Below are 23,962 nucleotides of genomic sequence, written 5' to 3'. Positions count from 1 at the left end.
TCCTTTCATTTCTTAGAGCTTCAGAAGGTATTGGTAATAGGTTAAAAGATGCAAGAGCCACTGTGCAGTCACTGTACACAGTCAGCTGTACAATTACAGCTGATACGTGGACTTGGCAACTTTATGAACCTCTGCATGAGGGTAATAGGAAAAAAAATATTATTTCAGTCTCTAAAAGAGAGAGAGATTGTGGCTCAGAAGGTTGCTGAATTTATTGCTTGCTCTACAGCAGGAGAGTATTCAAGAGGAATTGAAAGAAATAAGGGGCTTGGGTTTGAAACTAGATTTTGCTGCCTTCATGGCCATTAAAAGAGGTACCTGAGTAAGGCAAAAATGCATGAGATCAATTTTTTCATTTGCATTTTTAGATTCCCAAACTACATTTTTGTGGTAATGAAACTGATGAATCACAAACATTTCCCCTAAGGCTTGAGGAACAGCTTTTTTATCCTTCCTTGGATTCCATTATTAATCACAAAATAATAATAACAATAATAACAAAGTTAGACCTAAAAGAAGTATTTGTTTTGAGACAAATTCCAAGGTTTGTTTTGTTTTCATTTTAAGGCTTGTGAAAACAAAACCTTGTAATTCGTAAGGGGGTATTGGGTGAACAGCCTTTGCTGGGGATAACTTACAACAGCGGTTTACAAAGAATTTACTTTGGGCCAGCAATTGGCTTCAGCATCCTGTAACTGCTATCTTTTTTTTAAAAAAAGCAGTTGTTAAAATATCCTGAATTATGTCATAACATTGCTTTTCTGTTAAACCCATTACTGTGATTGCTGCAGAAATGATGGGTGGTTACTAATACCATTCTTGAATAGGAGTAGGAATTAACAAGAAGGTGACGTTATAGATAAGGTCTGCACCATACTAGTAGAAGGCCTTACATTCTGCATTCCGAAGACTCTAGGTCTCCTTTTGAATTTTCAGAAATCCTACAGATATTGTTTGTGAGCTTGAAAGGTGATCCAGACTTGGGTTCTTCAAATCATATTGTCAGGTTGCCTGCTTTATTTATTTTTTTTTTTTTAATAACTTATCCTCTCTCATCCTGCCTGAGGCAGTTGGCAGATGAAGTTGATAAGCCACTGTCCATCACATTTGAGAAGCCTTGGCATTCCAGTGAAGTTCACACTGACTGGAAAAGGAGAAACATAAGCCCCGTTTTTAAAAAGGGAAAAAAGGAAGAGCTAGGGAACTACAGGCCAGTCAGTGTCCCCTCTTTTCTCAGCAAGAGCATGGAGCAGATCCTTCTGGAAATGATGCTAAGGCATACAGAAAATAAGGAGAGGACTGGTGACAGCCAGCATGGCTTCACTTAGGGCAAATCATGCCTGACAATTTGGTGGCCTTCTCCAACGGGGTTACAGTGTTGGTGGATAAGAGAGGAGCAACTGATGCCATCTCCCTGGACTTGTTCAAAGCATTTGACACATTTGACATCCTTGTCTCTAAACTGAAGAGTCATGGATTTGATGGATGGATCACTCAGTGAATGAGGAATTGGCTGGTTGGTCCCACTGAAACTGTTGCAGTTAATGACTCAATGTCCAAGTGAAGACCAGTGAAGAGTGGTGTTCCTCCAGGGTCTGTATTGGGACCAGCACTGTTTAACATCTTTATTGGTGATGTGGACAGTGGGATCGAGTGTACCCTCAGCAAATTTCCTGATGACACCAAGCTATGTGGTGCAATCAACATGCTGGAGGGAAGGGATGCCATCCAGGGGGACCCTGACAGGCTCAAGAGGTCGGCCCATGCAAACCTCATGAAGTTCATCAAAGCCAAGTGCACAGTCCTGCACCTGAGTCAGGGCCATCCTGAGCACAAATACAGGCTGGATGGAGAATGGATTGAGAACAGCTTGGAGGAGAAGGACTTGGGGGGTGTTGGTTGATGAGAAGCTCAACATGACCCAGCAGTGTGCTCTCACTGCCCAGGAAACCAACCATACCCTGGGGTGCATCATAAGAAGTGTGACCAGTAGGTTGAGGGAAGTGATTTCCCCCCATCTGCTCCACTCTGCTGAGACCCCACCTGGAGTCCTACATTCAGCTCTGGGACCCCAGCATAAGGAGGACATGAATCTACCGGAGCAAGTCCAGAGGAGACTACAAAGATGATCAGAGCTGGAGCACCTCTCCTATGAAGGCAGGCTGAGAGAGTTTGTGTTTTTCAGCCTGGGGAGACCTCATAGTAGCCTTTCAGTACCTAAAGGGTACTTCAGTCCCCTAAAGAGACTTTTTACCAAGACCTGTAGAGACAGGACAAAGGCTAATGGCTTTAAACTGAAAGATTGTAGAGCTAGTTGAGATATAAGGAAGAAATTCTTTACCATGAGAGTGGTGAGGCACTGGAACAAATTTCCTGGAGAAACTGTGGATGCCCCATCCCTGGAAGTGTTCATGGCCAGGCTGGATGGGGTTTTGAGCAACCTGGAAGGTGTCCCTGCACATGGCAGTGGGAATGGTCTAGATGACCTTTGAAGGTCCCTTCCAACCATTCTATGATTCTATAAGTAGTAGAATACAGCACTGTGGTATCTAGTGCTCTTTCAAACATGTTCACTGCCAGAGCAAGGGACTAAGATGGGCAGCCAGCTATGGAGCAGAAACTCTGCATGTGTATTGGTTTGATCAAAGTTACATAATTACTGCTTTTGTTGGCCATTAATCATTCATGAATAGAGGCCTTTCAAAGAAAGAAAAATGCGAATCTTCTTATGACACAAAGCCAAATCTTTTTAATAATCAAAGTAGCAGTCTAAGAATGGTGGTGCTGTTTGTTCCCACCAAATTGCCTGTTCTGAACTGTTATGCAAGTGCAGGTTCTGTTTGGTGAGCAGTCTCAGTTGTTTAGGAGCTGCACATCTCTGTCCTTTCTTCTCTAAAAATAAGCAGTCACTCAAGCATATGCTGTTCTGAGAAAGATAACAAGAGTAGTTTTGTTTACTTGAACCCTTTCTTATGTAATTCCCACTCCTGAAATGTGCTGAAGTAGTTCTGACCATGAAACTTCTGGTGTTCTTTGCTTCCACTGAGACAGTTCGTTGCTTGTTTGGTGGGTGGGAGGTAAAGCCTGTAAACAGACTCCAAAATGGTATCATCAAACTGGTGAAAATACAACATGCCAAGGGAAGATAACTTTCTTCCTGATAGCCTTCTTTCCATTCCCAATGATTTTCTTTGTTCACCCTTTTCATCCTTCCATCTTTTATTAAGAAGAATTCCTTTCTTGACTAATTTCTTAATTTGACTCAGTTCCAGCATTTTTTTAATCCATCCAGCAGGTTTGTCTAATCAGCAGGAGAAAGTTTCAGAGATGGTCTCAATTCACATATATACAGTATCTGTCACTATTTGGCACTGTACTTCTGAACCTTTCTCTCCCTGCAAGCCCTGTTCGTTGAATTTAAGATGTTTCACTCTATGCGCATAGATTTTTCTATAGAGGTTTTTCTTCCTCATCCCTTCAGTTTCTCTCTGGATTCTCCCCAGCTAATGCACCTCTTGCACTGTCTGTTAAGTAGAACTTATAATAAATACATTCATTTCCAGAATCTGTATTTAAACCATCAGCCTGCGTTGTGATGCCTTGGTGTGCATGTACAATCACCTGAAATTTGTGACTTTTGTTCCAGAAGATAATGCAGTTATCTGAAGCAGTTTGAATGTCCAGTTAGATTGGAAATGTCTGAAGTTAGAAGGCAATGTCAAAATTATTTGAACGGCTTGAAAAGTCTCAGTCTGTACAATCAGAGGTTTGGTTTTTTTTTTTTAGCTTTTGCTACAACATAGTGTTTCTTTTAAATCTTTTAACTGAAAAGTGGTCATCTTTCTGAGGTCTAGGAGGTAAATATGACATAGCATTTTTATGAAAAAAAATTATTAACAGTTTAGTATATAATGTTATTGATAAAGAATGGAAATCTATTTTTGACAAACTCATGCTTGAATTCTTACTTTCTACACAGACTGCTTCCTCAGCTATTAAAGGTGCTATCCAGTTGGGAATAGGATACACAGTGGGAAACCTTACGTCAAAACCAGACAGAGATGTTCTTATGCAAGACTTCTATGTAGTGGAGAGTGTCTTCTTGCCAAGGTAAGGACAAGTCTATTCAATTTGTTTTCAATAGGATTTCATAGTGAAACTCTTAACTAGATGTTTTAAACTATGATTGTTTTCCGCTTTTAAAAAAAATAAGGCTAGAGTTAATTGAATGTATGAGAATTTGAAAACTATCCTGTCTTCATGTTGTCATTGAAAACAAAAGTAGGGAGAAAACTGGGAAGATCACACTTAACTGAAGATTTGAGACTTGTTTCTTCTAGAGAAGGAAAGTAATTGTGATGCTTTCAATTAAAGGATCTGTTAATTATATTTGGAAGTGATGTGTGGATCTGTATGCAATTAAGCATTACATCCAACCTTCACTTGTATAGTTTAGTTTTTTAAAACTGAGCATAATTCAGCATAAAACTGAGCATTTTGTTGAAGTGTTGTCAGAATTTATGAAAAGTCAAATCCTGCAATGTTAAGAACAGTGTAAGAATTTACACCACACCTTAAAATTCTAGCCAGGACTAGCTGGCTCAGCTCTTACTAGCTGACTACAGGTTGTGCACCATTACTGCTTTGCGTCTCAGCTTGTGTCGCTGCCAAGTGGATGATGATATAGAATTTATAATAATATGGTTATGCTGATAAGAGAAATCAATCAAGCCCCCAAACACTAATTTGGGGGCTTCAGAAGCTCAAGTACAGTGCTGTGTAACTTTTCCAAGTTATATATGCTAGGAATGGATAAAGAAAGTTAAGGAAAAATGGCTTTCAAGACTAGGAAAATAGAACTGTTGTCTGGGTTCTTAGAAGTGCTAAGTGTAAGTAGTGTCCATCGTTTCCATGAAGACATGCAATGTATGCAGTATTCCCTGAATTTGAGAGTGTTTTCTGTGAGCTTTTCAAAGTTTGGTTCATGTGCAGTTTGAATGCCCCTTCATAAACTGCTTGCAATAATTTACAATCCTTAAAAATTACTGATGTCACTAAAACGAAGTTAAACTGACAACGTACAAAATAATTGCAGGCACTTGAATGTTGATCTCTCCTCATGTAAATTTGCTTGATTCATCTTCTGTTTTCCTCTGAATTGAGATATCTTACAAAGAGAAGAAAATGTATTTCTTAAGTGAAATGAAGTTTTTATGTTACTTTCTTTAGTTCCTCGTAGTTGAGGGTATTGTTCTGGTATTAACGATAAAGTTTGTGCACAGTTTTGTAGTCCATATGTTTTCATACACTTTTATAACAAGATTTTATTTGCTTTAAAAAAATCCAAATTACAGCTGAGAAATTTCCATATCTTCTGACGAAGTTTCTATTGGTCTGAAAAATGGAGAGGGAGTGACCCATCGTATTAGTGAAATTTGTGACTGTGACAGTGATGCAAACTTCTGTACTTTGGCTATGATACCAACTTTGTTGTTCATGGAAATTAAATGAAACATGCATTGTAAAACTGTTTTATTACATAGCACAGTTTTGGGAAAAAATTTTATCTCTACCTTTTTTAACATAGTTGTAAAGGAACAGGTAAAATAACATGGTTTGTAGTCCATAACATTGCGTATGTTTTCTCTCATGTGAAGCTTAACATGCCTATATACTCAGATTTCTCTGTTTTGTGTTGGTTTTAAGGGAGACCTGGGAGAGATCCCTCTGGCTTAAAAAGAAAACAAAGGCAGAAGGAATAACCAGTATGCACTAACATAAAACTTATTATAAAAGCTTTAGTAGCACCTTTTGGGACAGTTTCCTATAAATAAATAAATCATATGAGGAAAATTAGACAAATGAAAGTAATGGCCAGAGCAGCATAGTTGTGTGTTTTGGTTTTTTTTTTTCATAGCTGTGTAGTAAGTAGAATTATATATGGAGCCTCTCCATAAAGAGCACTTGCTGATAACATTCTCTGTGAAACTGAAATCTGGCTATCCCCCACAATCTCTTAAAACCAAGACACTTGGTTTCTTATGTTAATCCACAGACATCAAATTTCAAGTCTTCCCTGTGTCTCAATGTAGCATGCACGTTCTCCTATCTAAAATGGTTTCAGTCCAAAGTGGTATTAGTTTCTATAAATTGTGATAATTTAGCAAGGCACATAATGATACAGGCATCTTCCCTACTTGTTGTGGGTGTTGGGATGTTGAGTTTTTCATCGTGTCATTATGTGGATTGCTCCTGAGTCGTATCTGTAGGTAGTTTCATTACCATAGTTGGAGGTAAAAGGCTAAGATTGTGTCTTTTTTCCAGATAGGGCTGTGCTTTCAAGGTGCTTTTTCCTGGGGTGGTACCCACATGTGAAGGCAGTGTTGTTAAAAGTCATTAGTCTAATGACTTTTTTTTTTTCCTTTGGATTGGTCTGGGTTGAAAGCAATTAGTTGAAATTAGTTACACTGCCAGGTCCAGTGGGCCTACCTCTATCGGGAATCACCCTGGAGCAAGCAGAAGTTCAGCTTTTTGCCAGATGTCTGCAGCTGGATGAGAACCTGACAGTGCAGCAAGCATGGTGCTGCAAGCAGGTGCTTACTGAGCAAGGAGCAGCGTGTTTCCACCTGCTCTGGGTATGCGCAGTTCCACTGCAAGCCCAAGCAGGCCATTAGTGGAACTTGCCATTCATTGCGGCATTTTCACAGCAGCCTGCCTCTTCGCAAGCTGTCCTGCTCCACGTTCCTCCCATGTTTTCCCACCTCTCCCCACGCGGGTGTGCAGCCAGGTGAGAGCACAGCTGTCCTGCAGAGCCGCGGCACACCTGCTGCTCTGGCAACAACAGCAGCGCTCTTACGGCGGTGGTGATAAAATAGACCCGAGCTAGTAGAAATGCAATGAAACAGCAGCCTCCGTGCCAGAGAGCAAAGTAGTGTTATCCATGCCCTTTTTCTGTTAGGAGAAAATTGCCAGCAGTTGTTTATAAATTTTATCAGTTGAATAAGATAAATAGTCTCCTTGTATCTTTGGGCCCATGAAGTAAACCTCAGCACCACCTGTACCCCATAGCAAAACACTTCCAGCAGAATTCAGGATTCATGAATGAGGGAGAAAAACATCAGAGTAAAAAAGTGACCTGTTCAGACCCGAACATAACTGCCCCGCTTGTTGTGCCCGCTACTGATGTAGATCAGGAATAACTCTATGGATTGCAGGTTATGCCTGGTCCAGAGTTACTTTGTAACTGGGTTAAATTGTCAGAGTTTAGCCCAGAATGATTTAGGTGTTTATTTCAGGAGGTGGTTTTGAGTGTAATACGGGTATCTCTGTACAGTGGGTGGGTTTCGATTGCAAAGGCACTTGCTTTCATTCATACACTGCCTTTGTCGCTTTCTGCTTCACATTGTGGCATTCCTTTCATCCCTTTTTTGTTGAGCTGCCCAGGAGTTTATTGCATGTGGCTTTTGGGCACTAAATGAGGTATTATTAGGGGATTTTATAAAGGAGTTTTTTGAGAACCACTGTCCAGATGGAGTTTAAATAGCATGATGCAAATGCGCTCCTTGGACTGAGAAACAAGTATAGTCTGCAGTGACCCAGTTGATTCTGAAGATAGTGTCTGAAGTTTCTGCCCAGATCCCTGAATAGGGTGAAACTGCAGGAGGAACTACTGTAAGTAACCTGTATTCTGGCTTTTAAACACTGCTTTGGAAACCCAGAAACAGAGTTGCTTACCTGGTGCTGCAGCAGCAGTGGCTGGAAAGTTCAGTGGGAACGTTTTGTGTCCTGCCAGTGCTCTATACACTTTGTCCCGTGACTCAGCCATGTGGGCCATATTGTGCTTCATGCATTGTGCTCTGTGCTCCTGACTTCCTTGGTTGGAACCAGTTCATTTTGTGGCAGCACGTTTTGTCTCCAAATCAATCATTTCTGCAATGTGGCCACAGCAGTGTCTTGACAGCTTTTGACTGAGGTGTGGAGCTGGCTCCAGATAGTGTGGCCGTGGTTAGAAAGCCTTGTTGCTGAGCTAATAAGCCTCGCTGTGTTAGGCAGGAGTGGCAAGCTGGTGGCTGGGCCGTGGGGCCGTGCAGCTGCCTGTGAGCTGGCAATGTGGGCAGCTGGCTAAGCATTTCCAGCAGACACATACTGAATAGGCACATTTTCTGTAGAGATGCTTCACAAGCCAAACAGAAGCTGCTCCACTCTGTCAGCTAACTGTGGCTAGTCAGTCATATGCAGCCTCAGAAATGCAGAGCATTTGGAGCAAGGCAGCATGTTCCAGGCTTCATCTCTTTTTGTTTTCTTAGATGGATGCTGTTTCTAAGCACAGCTCTGAGTCTGACCTTTTTGCAGCAAGCTGTTAATCAGTCTTGTGCACTTCCTGTGCTAATACACTTTATTTTTAGGGTCTGAACCCTGCACATTGAGAACACTTGGCTGTGGTTTCTAATTTAACTAGTAAGTCTGTTATATGCTATTGACCTGTATGCACCCTGCAGCTACAGTCATCTGTACAGTAAACTGGTTCAATGTCAGATTGCTTTCTTGTGATGCTAATGAAAGATTATTCAGTGTTTTCTGCTACTTAATGTCAAAAGCTTAACACTGTGTTACGATAGCATTTGGATGACTGTCCAAATAAGTAGTCAAAAGTACTAGGAAAAGTCAAATCTTGGACATATTTTAACCTGTTTTGGTTTTACCCTACAGCTTAAATCAAACGTGCTGTTTTCTGATAGGTTTTTGAGGAATGATTTAGAAAAATGAAAACTGACACTTGTCCTTGGAAAAATCTTTGTACCAAACTTGTCATAGGTTACCTGATGAGCTAAGTGTCTTGGTAATTAAAGAAGTACAGAAAACTCTGTAGGCTGGGTGTGAATAGTGCTCAGATGTTCACACTAGCACTTAGTTGTTGTGTAATTTACACCACTGTTTGTTTCCAGTTGGGCAGTTTCACAGCCAGATAAGAAAGTAGCCTTTGATAAATGCTGCTGCTTTTGTTTTGTTCTTCAGTTGCAGAGATGCACAGAACGACCCAACTTCTGGCACTTTTTATGGTTTGTGAGCAGAGTGATAGCACAGATAGGAAGAACAGCTTCTGTCTGCAAAACAAATAGTATTCGAAGCGGAGGTACTGTGGCAAGAAAAGCCAAAACTTGTTCATTATGAATTATTGGTCTTAGCTACTTCTGTTAGTGACGAATTCTTGGTAAACCTGTGATAACCTGGTTAATTGTGTGGTTACGTAGACATACTTAAACTATTTTAAGGTACCGTGAGATCCCTTGCCTTAATGGCATCTCTAGTTGGTGGTAAAATAGTCATATCATCATCATAACAAAATGTCTGTGTATTCAGCTGTTACATAGGTAGAATTGGCTTGTTTTGAAGATACTTACTATCACAGTTGTATTTTAAAGCTGCCTTGCAGGGGACTGCTTAAGATAGCATATAGAAACCAAAAGTATAGGAGAACATACCGTGGGGAGACAAAGGTATTACCACTGGACTTTATCCCACAGTGTGATAAAAACACACACCTATTTGTACAGATAGCCATAATACCTACTTACATCATGTGCGAAACAGTTGCTTTCCTGAAATGATATGTAGGAAATGAATACACCAAAGCACCACTTGGTCTGTGAGTTTGTAGATTTTAAACACATTTTGATGTATTGTAAAAGAACAGTTTTATCCAAGAACAGTGAAAGCTATTATCTTAGTTTTTAATATTGGGAACATTTCATTTTAGACGTTTTATTTTGATTTGAAGATTTTAAAAAGCGTTGCTGCCACATGAGAGACCTGAGGTGTTCCCTCTCTTCACTCTTGTTACAATACGTACAAGGAGGGTATACGTAGGCCCACAACTACAACATTACTGTTTCTTTTGTGAACAACTATGTCAGAGCCTATTAACATTGCTCTGTGATGAAAGCTTAATACCAAGAGTTTCAGCTGGCCTTCCCTGCCCCTTCAGATAGGTGTGCAGTCTCTTGAGTGCGGCCTGCCGGGGTGAGGCCATGGAAGAGAAAAGCTGACAAGAAACACATCTAGGTGTCTCCTTCAGCAATTTTTTGCAAACCACAGGGTTAACCATTAAAAATGCAATTAGTTTTAGGTCGTTTTTAGTTTGATATTGTACCACGTACACTTTAAATCAACCCTCAGCTTTTACTAAGAGACAGGTTAAGGTGCACATACTGTCACTTCTAGGCATGCTTGATTTAAAAAAAAGTCTAAAATTTCAGTATTAAAGCACACTTGTGTACTAAGCTTAACCTCTTTTTTTTTTTTTTAATTCTACCTATGAGTCTTTTGCTTTTGTGTGGTCTTACAACTAAGATTATTAAAATACCTCGTAATTTACAGTTGTTTCCTAATATTTCCAAAGCCTATATTGTTTGTCATAGTGCAAATGCAGAGACTTGAATTCCTCAAGATTGCCAGAACCAAAGAGTGAAAGCCAATATTAAAAGCCTTTATATTTCCTTTTTTTAAACTCTGGTAGACATGTGACCTAAAGCATCTGGGAGGAAAATTGTACAATTACCTAATAGTTTTAATATAGAGAGTATACTTCTATTTTATCCAAAGCTCCATTTTGCAGATTAAGTTTTTTGTCAACAGTTAACAAGTATTTTTCTTGTTCAACTTCAAAGACATAATTGTCCCCATGAATCTCCCTCCTCTGATTAAAAGTTGTTATATGCAGTGCTTGGCATGTGTACTTTAATACAACCACACTGAAACACACTTGTGATTTGCACCAAGAAGATGTGGGGAAAAAAACATTAAATACATTATCTCCAGAGCTATCAGAGTGGAAGATGAATAATTTTGTCTAAATAAGGTTGAGATGTATTTGCAGTAAGCATTTCGTACAGTGGAAACTTTCCCTTTCAGGTGAGAGCAAGGACATACTCAGCCACAAGAAATCTGAAGGTTTTCTGTGACTGCAGGAAATTAATGGAGGTGGGGGTGCTTTTTCCCTTGAAAGCAGCAACAAGAAAACCTTACCAACTTTCTTCCAGAAAGATAACCAAGAAATCTTAAATTTCTGTCAAGCTTGCTTGTTGCATCACAGAAGAGCTTACTGTTGTGATCCTGTAAACTTTTCTATCAGGCAGTAAAGCTGAAACTAATTAATATGTTTAGCAGAAATGGAAGGGTATGATAAAAAGCTCTGGAGAGTTTTAGTAAAAGGGATTTTTAAGCTGATTTTACAAAGGATAAGGAAACTTGTCTGCATAACGAAATTTAATACGTTATCTGTAATAAAGTAAACTTGTGTGCTTTAACTAAATGGAATTGCCCTCTGTGTAGATGCTGTTCCAAAATAATTGCTCTGTTCTGCAATTACTCTGGAATTAGTCTCTACATGCTATGCATTACTGTTCATTTGCAGACCCAGTATTGGACATCTTACTCCATATGCACTTGCAAAATGGCTTGGACCCATAGTATTGTTGCTGTTTCCTCCTGTCTTCATGTCAGCCTGGTGAAATTCCAGCAACAGTAGATGTTCTGGTATAGTAAGGACATTAATGTATTTAATGCTGTGCTTTCACAAAAGAGGCTTTTGAGTTATGGGTGCAGGAGCAGATTTATAAAATTATTTATGTATTGAAAGGTAGGAGTTTTTAATAAAGTTTAGGTGATTAATCTTCCCTGACAATGATGTGATGCTTCAGCAGAGAACACTGTTCTGTTCTTGTCTGTGTCTTACAATAATTAAATAGATTTGCAAATATAGCCCCACATTCCCATTATAGTATATATTATCCCGTGGCATCCTCAAGTTGCACAAAAATGCAATGACGTGCATCCAGCTGTATAAAACGTAGTGTCAGAGAAGACTAGCAGTGTTCTGAGCAGCTGAAAGACCTTATGAGAAAAAGCATTATCCAATCTTGACTGTAAAGAAAAACTACTATTGTCAGCCTAATACCCTGATGATTTCCATTTTTTCCTATATAATAGAACAATAAAATACATGTGGATTTTATTTTAATGCCTTGGAGTTGTGATACAGTAGACTACAAAGTGATCAGATGAGTTCTTTGGGACTACACAGCCTTCACTAGCTGTTAACCGTGTGGTTTAGCTCTCCAAGAAGCAGCAGTATTCTAATGTCTTTGTATGTGTCCTGCGTCATCCACAACCATCATTTTGTTTGTGATTTCCAGACAGAAACTGGGTTTTTTCCTCCTTTCACCTCAAGTATATGTATTTCTGGAGCCTGAGAAAGCTTGTTCTCCCAATCACACGGTTTAATTAGAAGCAGTTCAGTTATGGTGGGTTTTGGCAGTATCCATGCAGTGGTGGCTAGGTGGGTTGAGTAGACTTCTGTCATCGAATTGTTATTAAAGGAAGGTGACAAGTTCATATGACAGGCATTAATTGTACAGGATCAAAGCTCTTTAATATTTTCATGATATTTAATTTAGTCTTCGCAGGAATGTTGCTTAGAGTTTACTACTTTTCACATCTGTGTGAATTCCTAGTTTTATTCATTTATCTTTTTTATTTACTTTGGATAGTCTTATTGCCAAGCGTAGAGGTATGTGCTTCATTTCTGAACAAAGTGGTCTGGGTAGGTGAGTAAAGAAGTCTTCAAGAGCTGATATTGGCCACTGTGTTAAGTCTTGGATTTTGTACTCATCTATTTATCAGACTGTTTGGAGACCGATCAAACTGTCTTAAACTGTTCCTGTTTGTGTTGAAATCATAGTGTAGAGCTTTACTCTTCTGCTTCAAAGCCTTCTTTTGGTTTCCATTATTAATGATTCCACCGGCAGTTTTAATTATTTTTTTTTTTTCCTCTGGCAGCATTTTGCATCTGACTTTCTCCTTTAGCTTTAATTGTGTACTGTCATCTCAAGATTCATACAACTGCAGCTTAATAATACAGTGAGATAGTAAATATAAAACTAGGCAAAGAGCTAAGGAGCCTATAACAATTGTTTGTTTGTGTTTGGTTTTTTCCCCATCTAAGGCAGACTGTCTTCCAGGCTGGCCATCCCAGTAGTCTTTGTGCCTCTTCTGTTTTGAATCCGTATCTTGCATGTAGCTGCATACCATTTCCCAGAATTCCCTAAATGGTCTGTACCTTGTGTTCCTGTTTAACCAATGTAGTGTGTTAAGCTAGTGCCGGTTTAGATAGGGGTGGGATAAAATACGTGACATGACAACCGGCCAAACAGAAAACCCCTTTAAGGTCAGCAATGCCAGAGTGGCTTTCCAATTTTGGACTGTACCATCAGGAAAGAAAAAGGTACCATCACTGCAGTTAGCCTGTGGCAGACAAATGCTGAGGATGCTGTTTCATAAATAAGGCTGAGCAAATCCATGTTTGTTGGCACCAAAAACCAGGTGTGGTTCTGCTTCCTTCCTCCTGCTCTGGCCACACAGTTCTGCCCTCAGTGTTGTGTTGTCCTTAGTGCCTGTTTGACCCCTCTGCAAACCACTTCAGGTCACCAAGCCAGTAGTGAAGTTATTTTGCTGCATTGACTTCCAAACCCTTTGCAAGAGCGTACGTGGAGTTTACCCTTCCCGTGTCAGTAAGCTATTAGATTGGCTTACCTGGGAGGAGTTATCAGAACTTGCAGCATTAGTTTAAACCTGATCTTTATGTAAATTGATATGGATGGTGAAAATAGTCATTCTCTTTAAGACAGGAGGAAGGAATTTGCTGGGAGTGTTCTGTCTCTCACAGACACTTGTTACACTGATTAATGATGATAGGGAGGTTTGTCTGCATTTATGACTCTTGTCTCAGAAGGCCAAGGGTTGCATTAGGCAGCTTTACAGTAAAACTGGCTACAAGGAAGAAATAGCTAAAAATTGCTGAGTAATAATTTGGTTTGGTTTATTTTTGTTTTTGTTTTCAGTGAAGGGAGCAATCTAACCCCCGCTCATCATTACCCTGACTTCAGATTTAAGACGTATGCACCTCTTGCCTTCCGCTATTTCAGAGAACTTTTTGGTATCAAGCCTGATGATTACTTGGTAAGAGCTTGCAGTTTTCCTTTGAGTTACAAATGATTGTAATGTATACCAGCTTCATAGTGGCAGAACAGGGTGCTTTAATAGTGCCCAAATGGGTAGTTAATTTTGTGTGTAGAGTGGTTTACAACTAGTGAATATTTTTAGTGTTTTATGAAAATGTTAATTCTTTGTCTTTCAGGCTATTCCTATAAAAACCTGCCTTGTTAATTGACTAGAGTAACTTGAGTATTACTGCTCATTCAGGTCATTGTTACTAGAGAAGTTATAGTCAATACTTGTGTGACTTCTACCAATTCAGTTCTAATAAACTGTTCTTGTGTTATTTACGTTATTTATTCACTTCATTAAAGAAGCTCTTGTCTGCAAATGTTCCCATCTACCCTTGAGAAAACTGGGTGGCAGGCTAAAAAATAAGCATTTTAGAGTACCTCCTTTGTTCTCTGTATTTTATAGTCTGAAGACTTTTTCCTTCTCAGTATTCAACTGTGTACGTAAGAAAAAGGTGATGTATTTGATATTGTCATACAAGCAGCCTTTACTTGGTAAAACCACCTTGTGCATTGCCAGGCACGCAGATCCACTATTTTACTTCTCCCATAGTTATGCTTTTGGAAGGATAGTGTGAAAGCAAAGAGCTGGATTGTTTTGTAGATGTTTGCTTTATGTCTAGTTTGTCTCATTAATGTCCACCCAACAAATCAGAGTCCCAGTACAGATTAGCAATTTTGTACATCAGTCAGAGTTTTGTTGTTAACTTCTTTTGAATGAGTTTCCAAATATTTTCCTTCCATTATTGATAACTGTTTATTTAAAAATAAAATAATTTGAAAGACCTTGAAGGAATAGAAAATTAAAAATTATTAAATTGTGCTGAAGCATTACTTAATATATTACTTAGCTGAGTTCTGTTGTGTTCAAGTGTGTTATAAGGGCTTTTTCCCTTGGAAAATGAACCTTAAAGCAAAACTTGACTAGTTTTGCTTTTATTTCAGTTGAATGTGGGTGTTTGATTTTAATTCTTTAACGCTATGGATTTTTTTAATTACTAGGCCTCACAACAATAATTATGTATAAAAACAGATATTTCCTTTGAATTGTAGATGTTAGTAGCAGGGAAGTGGAGTTGGGTTGGAGTTTTATAAAGGTGTCATTATGTAATGTGTTTTATCTACTTTTATAGACCTGGCAAAAGACTCAGGCTGTAGTTGCCAGCTGCTGAAAAGACTGTACTTCCTAGAATAAAGCTATGATCACCTGCAACTTCTATTCCATCCAAGGAAGCATTTGCAGTGGCATAGGTTAAAGAGTATAGAAAGACTGCTTGCTGTTGATAAGAGATTTGTGACACTCAGTTTAGCTGCAAAATGACTAATCACTGAGGGGAAAATCCCAGTAAAGTCAAATTGTTGCAGATTCTTTTTCCTCTTGGCACAGCAAAAGACACTAGTGATAAGGAAAGGGGACAACTAGAAAAACTAGTTTCAAAATTAAGTGTACTTTGTTTTCTTGAAAATACAAGAGTAGATTTCTTTCAAATAGGTATTTTTGTGAAATGTAGCAGATACTTCAGTGTATGTTGTTGTAACTGATGCATGTCTCTGTTAGGGTTGTACTTGCTCTGCAAGCACGTTAGAATCCATTTCTGTTGTTTCTGATTCCAAATGGGCATCACTTTGCAATCAGAGTAGGTTGTAGTCCCTTGTGGTCCAGATGCAGATATGACCAGAGGGGTGCTGTGATCATAAAACAAAATTATTGTTTCAGACCCTTTTGCTAATTGGTTATGACCAAAACATCTGGTTAACAGTTTGCTCCTAGTAGCGTATCTCATGGTTCTGGCTGAACAGTCCCTCCTGTTTCTGTGAAATCTTGATCTGTCATGCGGTGGCCACTATTCCAATTCAGTATCTAAAACAGTGTAATGAAATGCCAACTGATTGTCCAACTGTGGCTGAAGGGGAATGGAAGTAAAAAGAGAAATTACAGCAAGCACATGTGAGTTTACACTGTTCGTTTGCAATGACAAACCCCATAGATTTGCATTTTCACCTTTTCCAAGCACCTTCAGTGGTAATGCACTGTAGGAGTCAGACTAGATAATGAAGGTAAATATATTTTAACATCTGGTAGAATTAAATTGTCACTGGAAACCTCATGGAATGCTGGCATTTTGCAAGTAAACTTATTAATCTTTAAGAACTTAATGGTCATGGGCTTGAGGATTTTCTTACTTTTCAGATTTTATTTGATTTTAATCTCTGTCCAGTCAAAATTTGCTGGACTCCTTGTATAGCAGTACTTGGTGGGTAGACTTTTATTTTCCAGGAATGAACTGAATGGTATAATGACCAGCACACAGTATAGGCTAATAACTGTGTTTATGCTGTACTGTTTTATTGAGCTTTAATGCTTAGGGTAATTGGTTTGAAAATGCTTACAATAATGACAATTACTCATGAAGCTTTATATATTTAGGCAAGAAAAATGCAATACAGCTGCTGATTTGCTCTGAAGATCTGTAGTACTGCAGATCAGTATTGCTGTTCTACCTGTAGGCAATTGCAGCTGTAGGATTAATAAGAAAGGCGTCTCGTAGTAATTGGAACTGAGTGAAGTGGAGAAGCAGGGAGAGAAACAGGTAACATTTTTATGGCATGCAAAAGTTATTTAAAAATTGCAGGCATCGAAAAAGCCGCAACTGGAGCCATGATAAGAAAATGCATTAAGGCAGTGGTTTTGAGTCAAGACGGAGCACATTTCTTTAGTTCAAGTGCTCAAAAAAGCATATATTTGTTATATTTTCTTGTATAATTTTCTTTGCTATCATCACCCACTGAAATTGGTGAAATTGGTTAAACTGAATGAAGCTGTTTTGAACAAACAGAACTGTTTTTTCTTGTGGAATTGCTCAATTCATTTCAGGCAATAAACCAGATATATGTCACTGAAACAGTTATTCCTTTTGTTCTGAGAAGACCAGAAGGCATAGTGTACTGCTAATAATAATTCTCTGGTGCTTACACTACTCACAATTCACATCCTGTGTAATTTTGTTTCTTTCAAAGACTGAATCCTTCAAATACTGGACTGTACAGCAAATCTCCACGTGTGTAAAATATGTGATATGTAACAAAGGAAAAGAGTATGTGAATGAAAGTTTAATGATATATTTTAAATAAGCTCTCAAGTTTAATATAAACAGATTTTCCTGTGTTTTTGAGGTTAATGTCACCTCTCTGTTAGCTTGAGTGAGTCATGAAATGTGAATTAATGGAGATTTAATAAATGTACATTAGCCTCTGTGTGAGATCTGGTTCTATTAGTAAGGACTGTTCCTTGGTGTGTTTTTCCTCCTGATGTGATAGTAAATAGTACTGTCTCACTGTGGAAGAAAGAGCCTGTCTAAGCATCAAAAATAATGGTCCTTCAAAACCCCATTTTTTGTACTTCACTGGTATTTGGTTTTTCTGTTTCAGGCAGTTTTCAGTCAGAAAACTACAGTAGCAGCTGTGCTGAGACGATTATTCTTATAGTTTCAATCCCAGTTTCCACAGAAGAGGACTTGTCTCTTTGTGTTGAGAAACCACTACTCCCAGTGTGTTTGTCTACCATCTTCTTGTACCTGTTTCATCAATGGCTATGAAAAGTGAATAGTTGCAGTGAAAATGTCATCTTAAGGCTTTTGACTCAAGAATTCTCAATGCTGATGGTGCAGGGATGGACTTTCTCCACCTCAGCCACTAGCTCCGCTCCAGGGAAGGTTTGGCTGGTGCAGTGGGACATGCAGAGGGACCATACGCTCACCTGCCCGTTGCTTCTCCAAGGTCGTGCAGAGTGGGGTGTAACAATAGCCCTGCCAAATCTCAGCCAGATTATTGTGACCCATCTTGCTGTATGTTAGCAGTGTTGCTGCAGTTGAAACCCAGAGATGAAGCTCCGTGATTCCCCTGTGCCTACCTGAATGTGTGGTGCTTTGTATTAAACTCGTGTTTGAGTAATGCATGCATTGGCAGTGAAAAACAATTTTTGTCTCTTCCAGTACTCAATCTGCAGTGAGCCTTTAATTGAGTTATCCAACCCAGGTGCCAGTGGGTCCCTGTTTTTTGTAACTAGCGATGACGAGTTCATCATCAAAACAGTTCAACACAAAGAGGCTGAGTTTCTTCAGAAGCTCTTGCCGGGTTATTATATGGTAAGTCAGTCGAGACTGTATTTTACCTGTGTTTTTCCTGTTTTGTGTCACATGATTCAGCTTCATTTGTTGTCTTTTAATCTTTCATTGGCTTTATCCATATTTCTCATAATATTTTTGACACTTTTTACCCATCTTTCACCTTTCAACTGCACACCCCCATTGTGAAGAGTAGATATAAATCAAGAATATAGTTAAGATTGTAATTGCTGTTCTTCTAGGATTCAAGATGAAGCTGAATGTAGTCTTCTGATTTGATACCAAGCTTTGCTTCTAATAAGCTAGTAACAAAAAAGCTTTCTAAATTTCTAATCCAACCTTTTTTTTTTTTTCTCCATTTTTTGCTTGTCTATGCTCTGCATTTCACTCAGAGTGGACAAAGAAAATAGACCGGTCAGTTTCCCTTTTGTTCCTGGACTACTTCTAATTTCCATTTCTCATGTATTAAAACAATTATGTAAAAAAAAAAAAAAAAAAAAAAAAATTTATCCATAGAATTTGTTCAAAACTTAATTTGTGAATGAGGGCTAATGCTAAGTTGATTGTATTGTTTTATATCTGTCAGTCATCATTTGCATCATTGATGCAAAGTAAGAACTTAATTCTCCTTTTAGAAAAACGAAAAAAACCCCAACAACAAAACACAAACAGAAAAAAAACCCATATGTATAAACATAGATTCTCCTGGGTGGTACACAGGACTTCGAATTATTAAACCTGTGACTGACTTTATTTTTCTTTACTTTCGTGAAACCTGAAAAATTACCCTCTCACTTGTACTAAAAATGAGGACTATTGCCATTATTATACCAGAGTAACATGGATTCAGTGTTTCTCTTAAAAATATTATGCACTGACAGTATCAGAAAGCGCAACAGTGGCACAAACTTTTTTGTAGTGTTACTAATCATGATTATTGGCTCAACCTACGTTTGAGTTACTACAAGTAAATATAAGACCTCTTTCCTTTTTCCTGAGAACTTTATCCTCACTGCTACCATATGCAAGAGTTTCCAAATTGTAAAACTTCAATAACTTTGATTTTTTCCTATTAATGTACTTTCTTTCCGTAGTTGTATATTGTGATTTAGTAACCATGTAAGACTTGAAGTAACTTTTCCCCTTCTTGCTTTTTCATGCCAAAAACTGAGAGTAGTTTTATTCAGGAGGACATCTTTTGCTTTCACCTCTCTTATCCTCTCCTAGTTAATTTTTTGCCTGTTGTGGAATTTGGCTTATTTCACACATTTCTGTTCTGATGGTCAGTCATGATTCTGTTATGATCTCACATTCCTGTGGAGACAACCTGGTCATTTGGCACTAAGCCTCAACAAGAAAAGCCTCATGGAGACAGGGGTCTGTTTTTCAGAGTCCAAGTCAAGGTAATGAGAACTGCATTGATGCAAACTCCTTCCAGCAGGTAGAATGCAAAGATTGTTCGGGCCAGAATAAATAAACGAAATCTTGAGGATGCTTTTGGGTTTGATCTACCTCCTCTGCTCTTTCGTGGGGTCTGGGAAGGAGGAACCTGTCAAAATGCAGTTACTTCTCTGTTCATGGCCTGTGTAAGTTCCTGGCAAAGAGGCGGTATTTATGCTAGCTTTCTGAAATGCAGACCCACAATAAAAATCAACTGGTCAAAGAAACGATACTAAATATGAAAACATGCACGATTTTATTGATGTTTGTTAATGTTCTTTTTTATTAAAAAAAAAAAAAACAAAACAAAAAACAAAAAACAAATCTTTCTAAAGCATGGAAATTTATTGAAAATAGAGATATTTAACAATACATCTTTTGTTTTAGAATCTGAACCAGAATCCAAGGACTCTTTTACCCAAATTTTATGGGCTGTACTGCGTTCAGTCAGGAGGCATTAATATTAGAATTGTTGTAATGAACAATGTTTTGCCACGAGCTTTGAAAATGCATTTCACGTACGACTTGAAAGGCTCCACATACAAAAGGAGAGCATCAAGAAAAGAGAGGGAGAAGTCCAACCCTACATTCAAAGACTTGGATTTCTTGCAAGACATGCATGAAGGGTTGTATTTTGACTCTGAAACACACAGTGCACTAATGAAAACACTACAGCGGGATTGTCGGGTGAGTAAACATTGTTGACTATTTAAACTTCTGTGTTTGCATCTGTTCTAGATTTACCTAAGCAAAACAGAGAGCAGGATGAGAGTGTTGTTTAACCTCCATTCCTTTTCCATGCAATTTAATTAGGAAAAACTATGTATGTCAAAGCCCTGATGAAGCTATATTTTAGTTAAGTTGTTGGGATCTGTGATCCTAGAGTTGTAGAATGGAATATCCTGAGTTGGAAGGTCATCTGGTCTGAGTACAGACTCCATACAGGGCAATCTAAAAGTTAAACCATGTATCCAAGAGTGTTCTCCAAATACTTCTTTTATACTAACAGGCCTGGGGCTATGACCACTTCCCCAGTCAGCTTGTTCTAGTACTTGGCTACCCTCCCACTGAAGAACTTTTTCCTAATGTCCAGTCTGAACTTCCCTGATGCAGCTTTAAGCAATTCCCTCACATCATCAAGCACCCTTTTGCTGTGCTCATGAGGAAGTTGTTGACAGCAATGAGGTCTTTTGGACACATTCTGATATTTTTATATCCTTCTGATATCGTAGAGCCCAAAACTGCACACAGTACTCGGTGAGGCCAACAATTGCTGAGTACAGTGAGACAATCGCTTCTTTCATCTGGTTGGCTGTACTGTGCTTAATGCACCCCAGAATATGGTTGGCCGTTTTGGCCACCAAGGCACATTGCTGACTTATTGACCTTGCCATCTAACGCAACCCCCAGATCCCTTTCTACAGGGTTGTTTCCATGTTTGTCTCTACATGCAGGATTACATTGATCCATCTATGGAAATACAGATTAATAAATGAAAGTAATCCAGTAGCGGTGCCATTTGGTTGGTTGTTTTTTTTAATCTTCCTTTCCATTAATTTGGATATTTTAACGATTTTTTTTCTGAGGCACAGTAAATAGCCATGTGGTACCGTTGTTACATTTGATAAAGTCTGTGTAGAGCTGCAAGCTCAGTACTGCTTTGGGAAGTCTACCTCTTTGTAAGTTAACAGTAGCTGGGAAGGTTGAGTAGGGGAGGCATGTTTAGTGGCAGCGATCTTACTTCTGGAGCAAAGTGATTTCCTTCCCAGATGAAAAGTAGTGCTTAATGTCCACATAACATTTTCAAGGCAGGAGAAGGATACCTGCCATTGTCCTTTGAGAGGACCTTGATGAATGGAGTCAGTGCCTCTTGTAGACAGGCAGAATTATTGTAAAATGGATTTTTTTTTTTCTGTAGAAAAGGTAAGAAAATATAAAGTAGGAAAAAGGGGAGTTACCCAGGTCTCTCAGAGTTTCACAAGATTCACAGGGGTTGTAGAAGAAAAGATTGGCTTTGTCTGAGGGGAATCCTAAGAATTCCAGAATAAAACAGCAGAATGGGTAGGCTGAACTCATCACACAGAAGAGGCATCCTGAACATCAGACTTTGTTATTCGCTGCCACCTGTGGCGAAAGATGGAAAGCATTGTTTTTGCACATGAATAGTACTTTGTTTAATCATCACAGAAGTCTGCAATGCCTTGTGCTCTGTTTGTAAAGCTCAGTGACCTAATGTTCAGCTGCATATTCAGTGTGAGATGTTTATCTAACACCACACATTGTTCTTTCTGTAGCCTCTTGCAGCGAGCTTTTTCTGAGCTCCTGCCATGTGTGATAACGCAGAATGTATCAGTATGTCACATCTGGGGATCTGGATGCCTTTTTGTGCATCCCCCCACTTGTCAAAGGTTGCTTACCCAGTGAAAGCCTGGGAGGATCTATTGTATAGAAAATAATGAAGAGAATCTAAAAGAGGGAACTGGACTGAAAAGTAAAAACAAGAATCAGTCACTTAATTGTTGCATGTAAAGGGGGCTCTTACTGGTTCTTTGAAAGTAGGGGCAAATTCTTGCTATGTGTTGAGTGCTGAACTAAACATCAGCTTATTCAACGTGTTATCTTAGATTAACAACTCTAAAGTTTGTCTGCAGTTCTTAAAGGCCCAGCTAAGTCTTTATTAAAATAAAATAAGAAAATTATGTTTAAATTATATATGTGTATACATATATATATGTGTATACATAATGCATTTATATTACTATAGTATGGGTCTGTGTGTGTCTATGTATATACACACACACTCTGAATGTTATCTGTATATTAAAAAAAGACTGGCATTTTTTCTGTTCAGTTAAGTCTTACCCTCTGTAAAACAAAGGGAGCAGACACTGTTATCTTTCATAAAGCTGAATATGCTCAGCAGATGAGGCTGGATCTGACTACCTGCCTTTAGAAAGAACAGAAATAACTCCATCCATTTTGCTACTGCTCTTTTTCTGCCCAGATTTTATTTGGATGGCTATTTGGTGTGAGTGCTAACTGACATAGATTTTTAGGGTTTCAAAACTTGTTATCTATTTCATTTTATTCCAGAGTGAGAAAGTTAGTGTAGGCACTGGAATTAAAAATTCATCAAAGCAGGAAAATTTTTGATCTTGCTAATATTTCAGGACTGAGAAATTATCTTCTGTGTTGCTTAAATTTGATTATATTTTCATTGTTTATGTTTGCAATCAGAATCAGTAAGCAATGTTTTTTCTCCTGCTTCTTTAATATAAACATTGTCAGTTGGTAGTTCCTCTCTTCTGTAGCCCCATCATTAAGTGCAGAGGCCTGCTGGTGACCACAAAGAATGCGATGTGGGCCTGTTGTGATCTGTGTCTGTTGCCACTGTATCACCTGCCACGTTCAGCAGTGGGCCTACGTTTCCCTTGGTCAGCCTTTTATTGCAAATATAGCAGTAGAAGCTCTTCTTTGAGCCCTTGACATCTCTTCAAGTCACAACTCTATCTGAGCTTTGGTTTCCTTGACAATAATTGCAACCTCTTCATGCCCAGGTAATGTTTCTCAGTTCCTCTGTTCTAGCCTGTCTGTCCTCCCCCATCCTGTATGCTGCCTTTTCACACTCAAGTTGTGCTGTGGCTTCTTGGCTTAGCTGGGCTGTCCTCCTGAAAGATCTCAGCTGAAAAAGACCTCCATCCCTAGGGAAAGGTAGGAGTGGTAATAGCAGTGGTGGACCACTGCTGGAAGTTCAGGTCTTGTCTGTCACACCTTCCTGCAGCTCTGATAAGGAGATGTGTGATCTACCTGGTTAGAGGATGGAGCCGTGGGCTGGTGGCTCCAGTAGCCACTGCAGATTGTCAGCTTTGGGACAGGTACAGATTGATAGTGTTCTCCAGCTCCTCAGTCCCCTGCTTGTTATGTTCACATGCAGGGCAACAGGGTCTGAAAACTCTTCTCACATACCATTTTGCACGTTTTGCACCTTAGCTAAACCGAGGAGTATAACTTTACAGTGTTCCTAAAGATGTAATATTCCTGAGTTTATTGTACATGCAATGCACACAGTTGAAAATGTGAACTAGCTTTCAAATTTCAGACTATTGCTGAGACTTGTTATAGCTATCCTATCCTTGGCAGCAGACATCATAGTTACTGGTGTAGGTGGCAGGAGGCAAAGGGAGGAAGACAGGGAAGCACTGGAGGCAAACAGTACTAAAAATAAATAATTTCACTTGCCTGAATACCTTTCCTGAAAAATCTTTGCTTTGAAGCCTTATTCACTTCAGAGTGCTTCAATTTATAAAGCAAATGTGCTTGTATTTTTAATAATGG

The 23,962-nt window shown here is 38.9% G+C and overlaps 1 protein-coding gene across 7 annotated transcripts in view; it reads left to right on the top strand.

Annotated features, from left to right (window-relative positions):
• The window catches only part of PIP5K1B (phosphatidylinositol-4-phosphate 5-kinase type 1 beta), a 114,681-nt gene that overhangs the window by 47,670 nt on the left and 43,049 nt on the right, over nucleotides 1-23,962 (top strand). For all 7 annotated transcript variants that reach the window (XM_065046233.1, XM_065046232.1, XM_065046238.1 and 4 more), the window contains exons 4-7: nucleotides 3,980-4,110; nucleotides 13,899-14,016; nucleotides 18,056-18,208; nucleotides 20,015-20,314. In XM_065046233.1, the coding sequence (XP_064902305.1) occupies nucleotides 3,980-4,110; nucleotides 13,899-14,016; nucleotides 18,056-18,208; nucleotides 20,015-20,314 (702 nt within the window). The remainder of the gene's footprint in view (nucleotides 1-3,979; nucleotides 4,111-13,898; nucleotides 14,017-18,055; nucleotides 18,209-20,014; nucleotides 20,315-23,962) is intronic.

Source organism: Columba livia, chromosome Z (assembly GCF_036013475.1).
Source record: "Columba livia isolate bColLiv1 breed racing homer chromosome Z, bColLiv1.pat.W.v2, whole genome shotgun sequence".
Taxonomy (NCBI): Eukaryota; Metazoa; Chordata; class Aves; order Columbiformes; family Columbidae; genus Columba; species Columba livia.
This window is presented reverse-complemented; position numbering and strand designations above follow the sequence as displayed.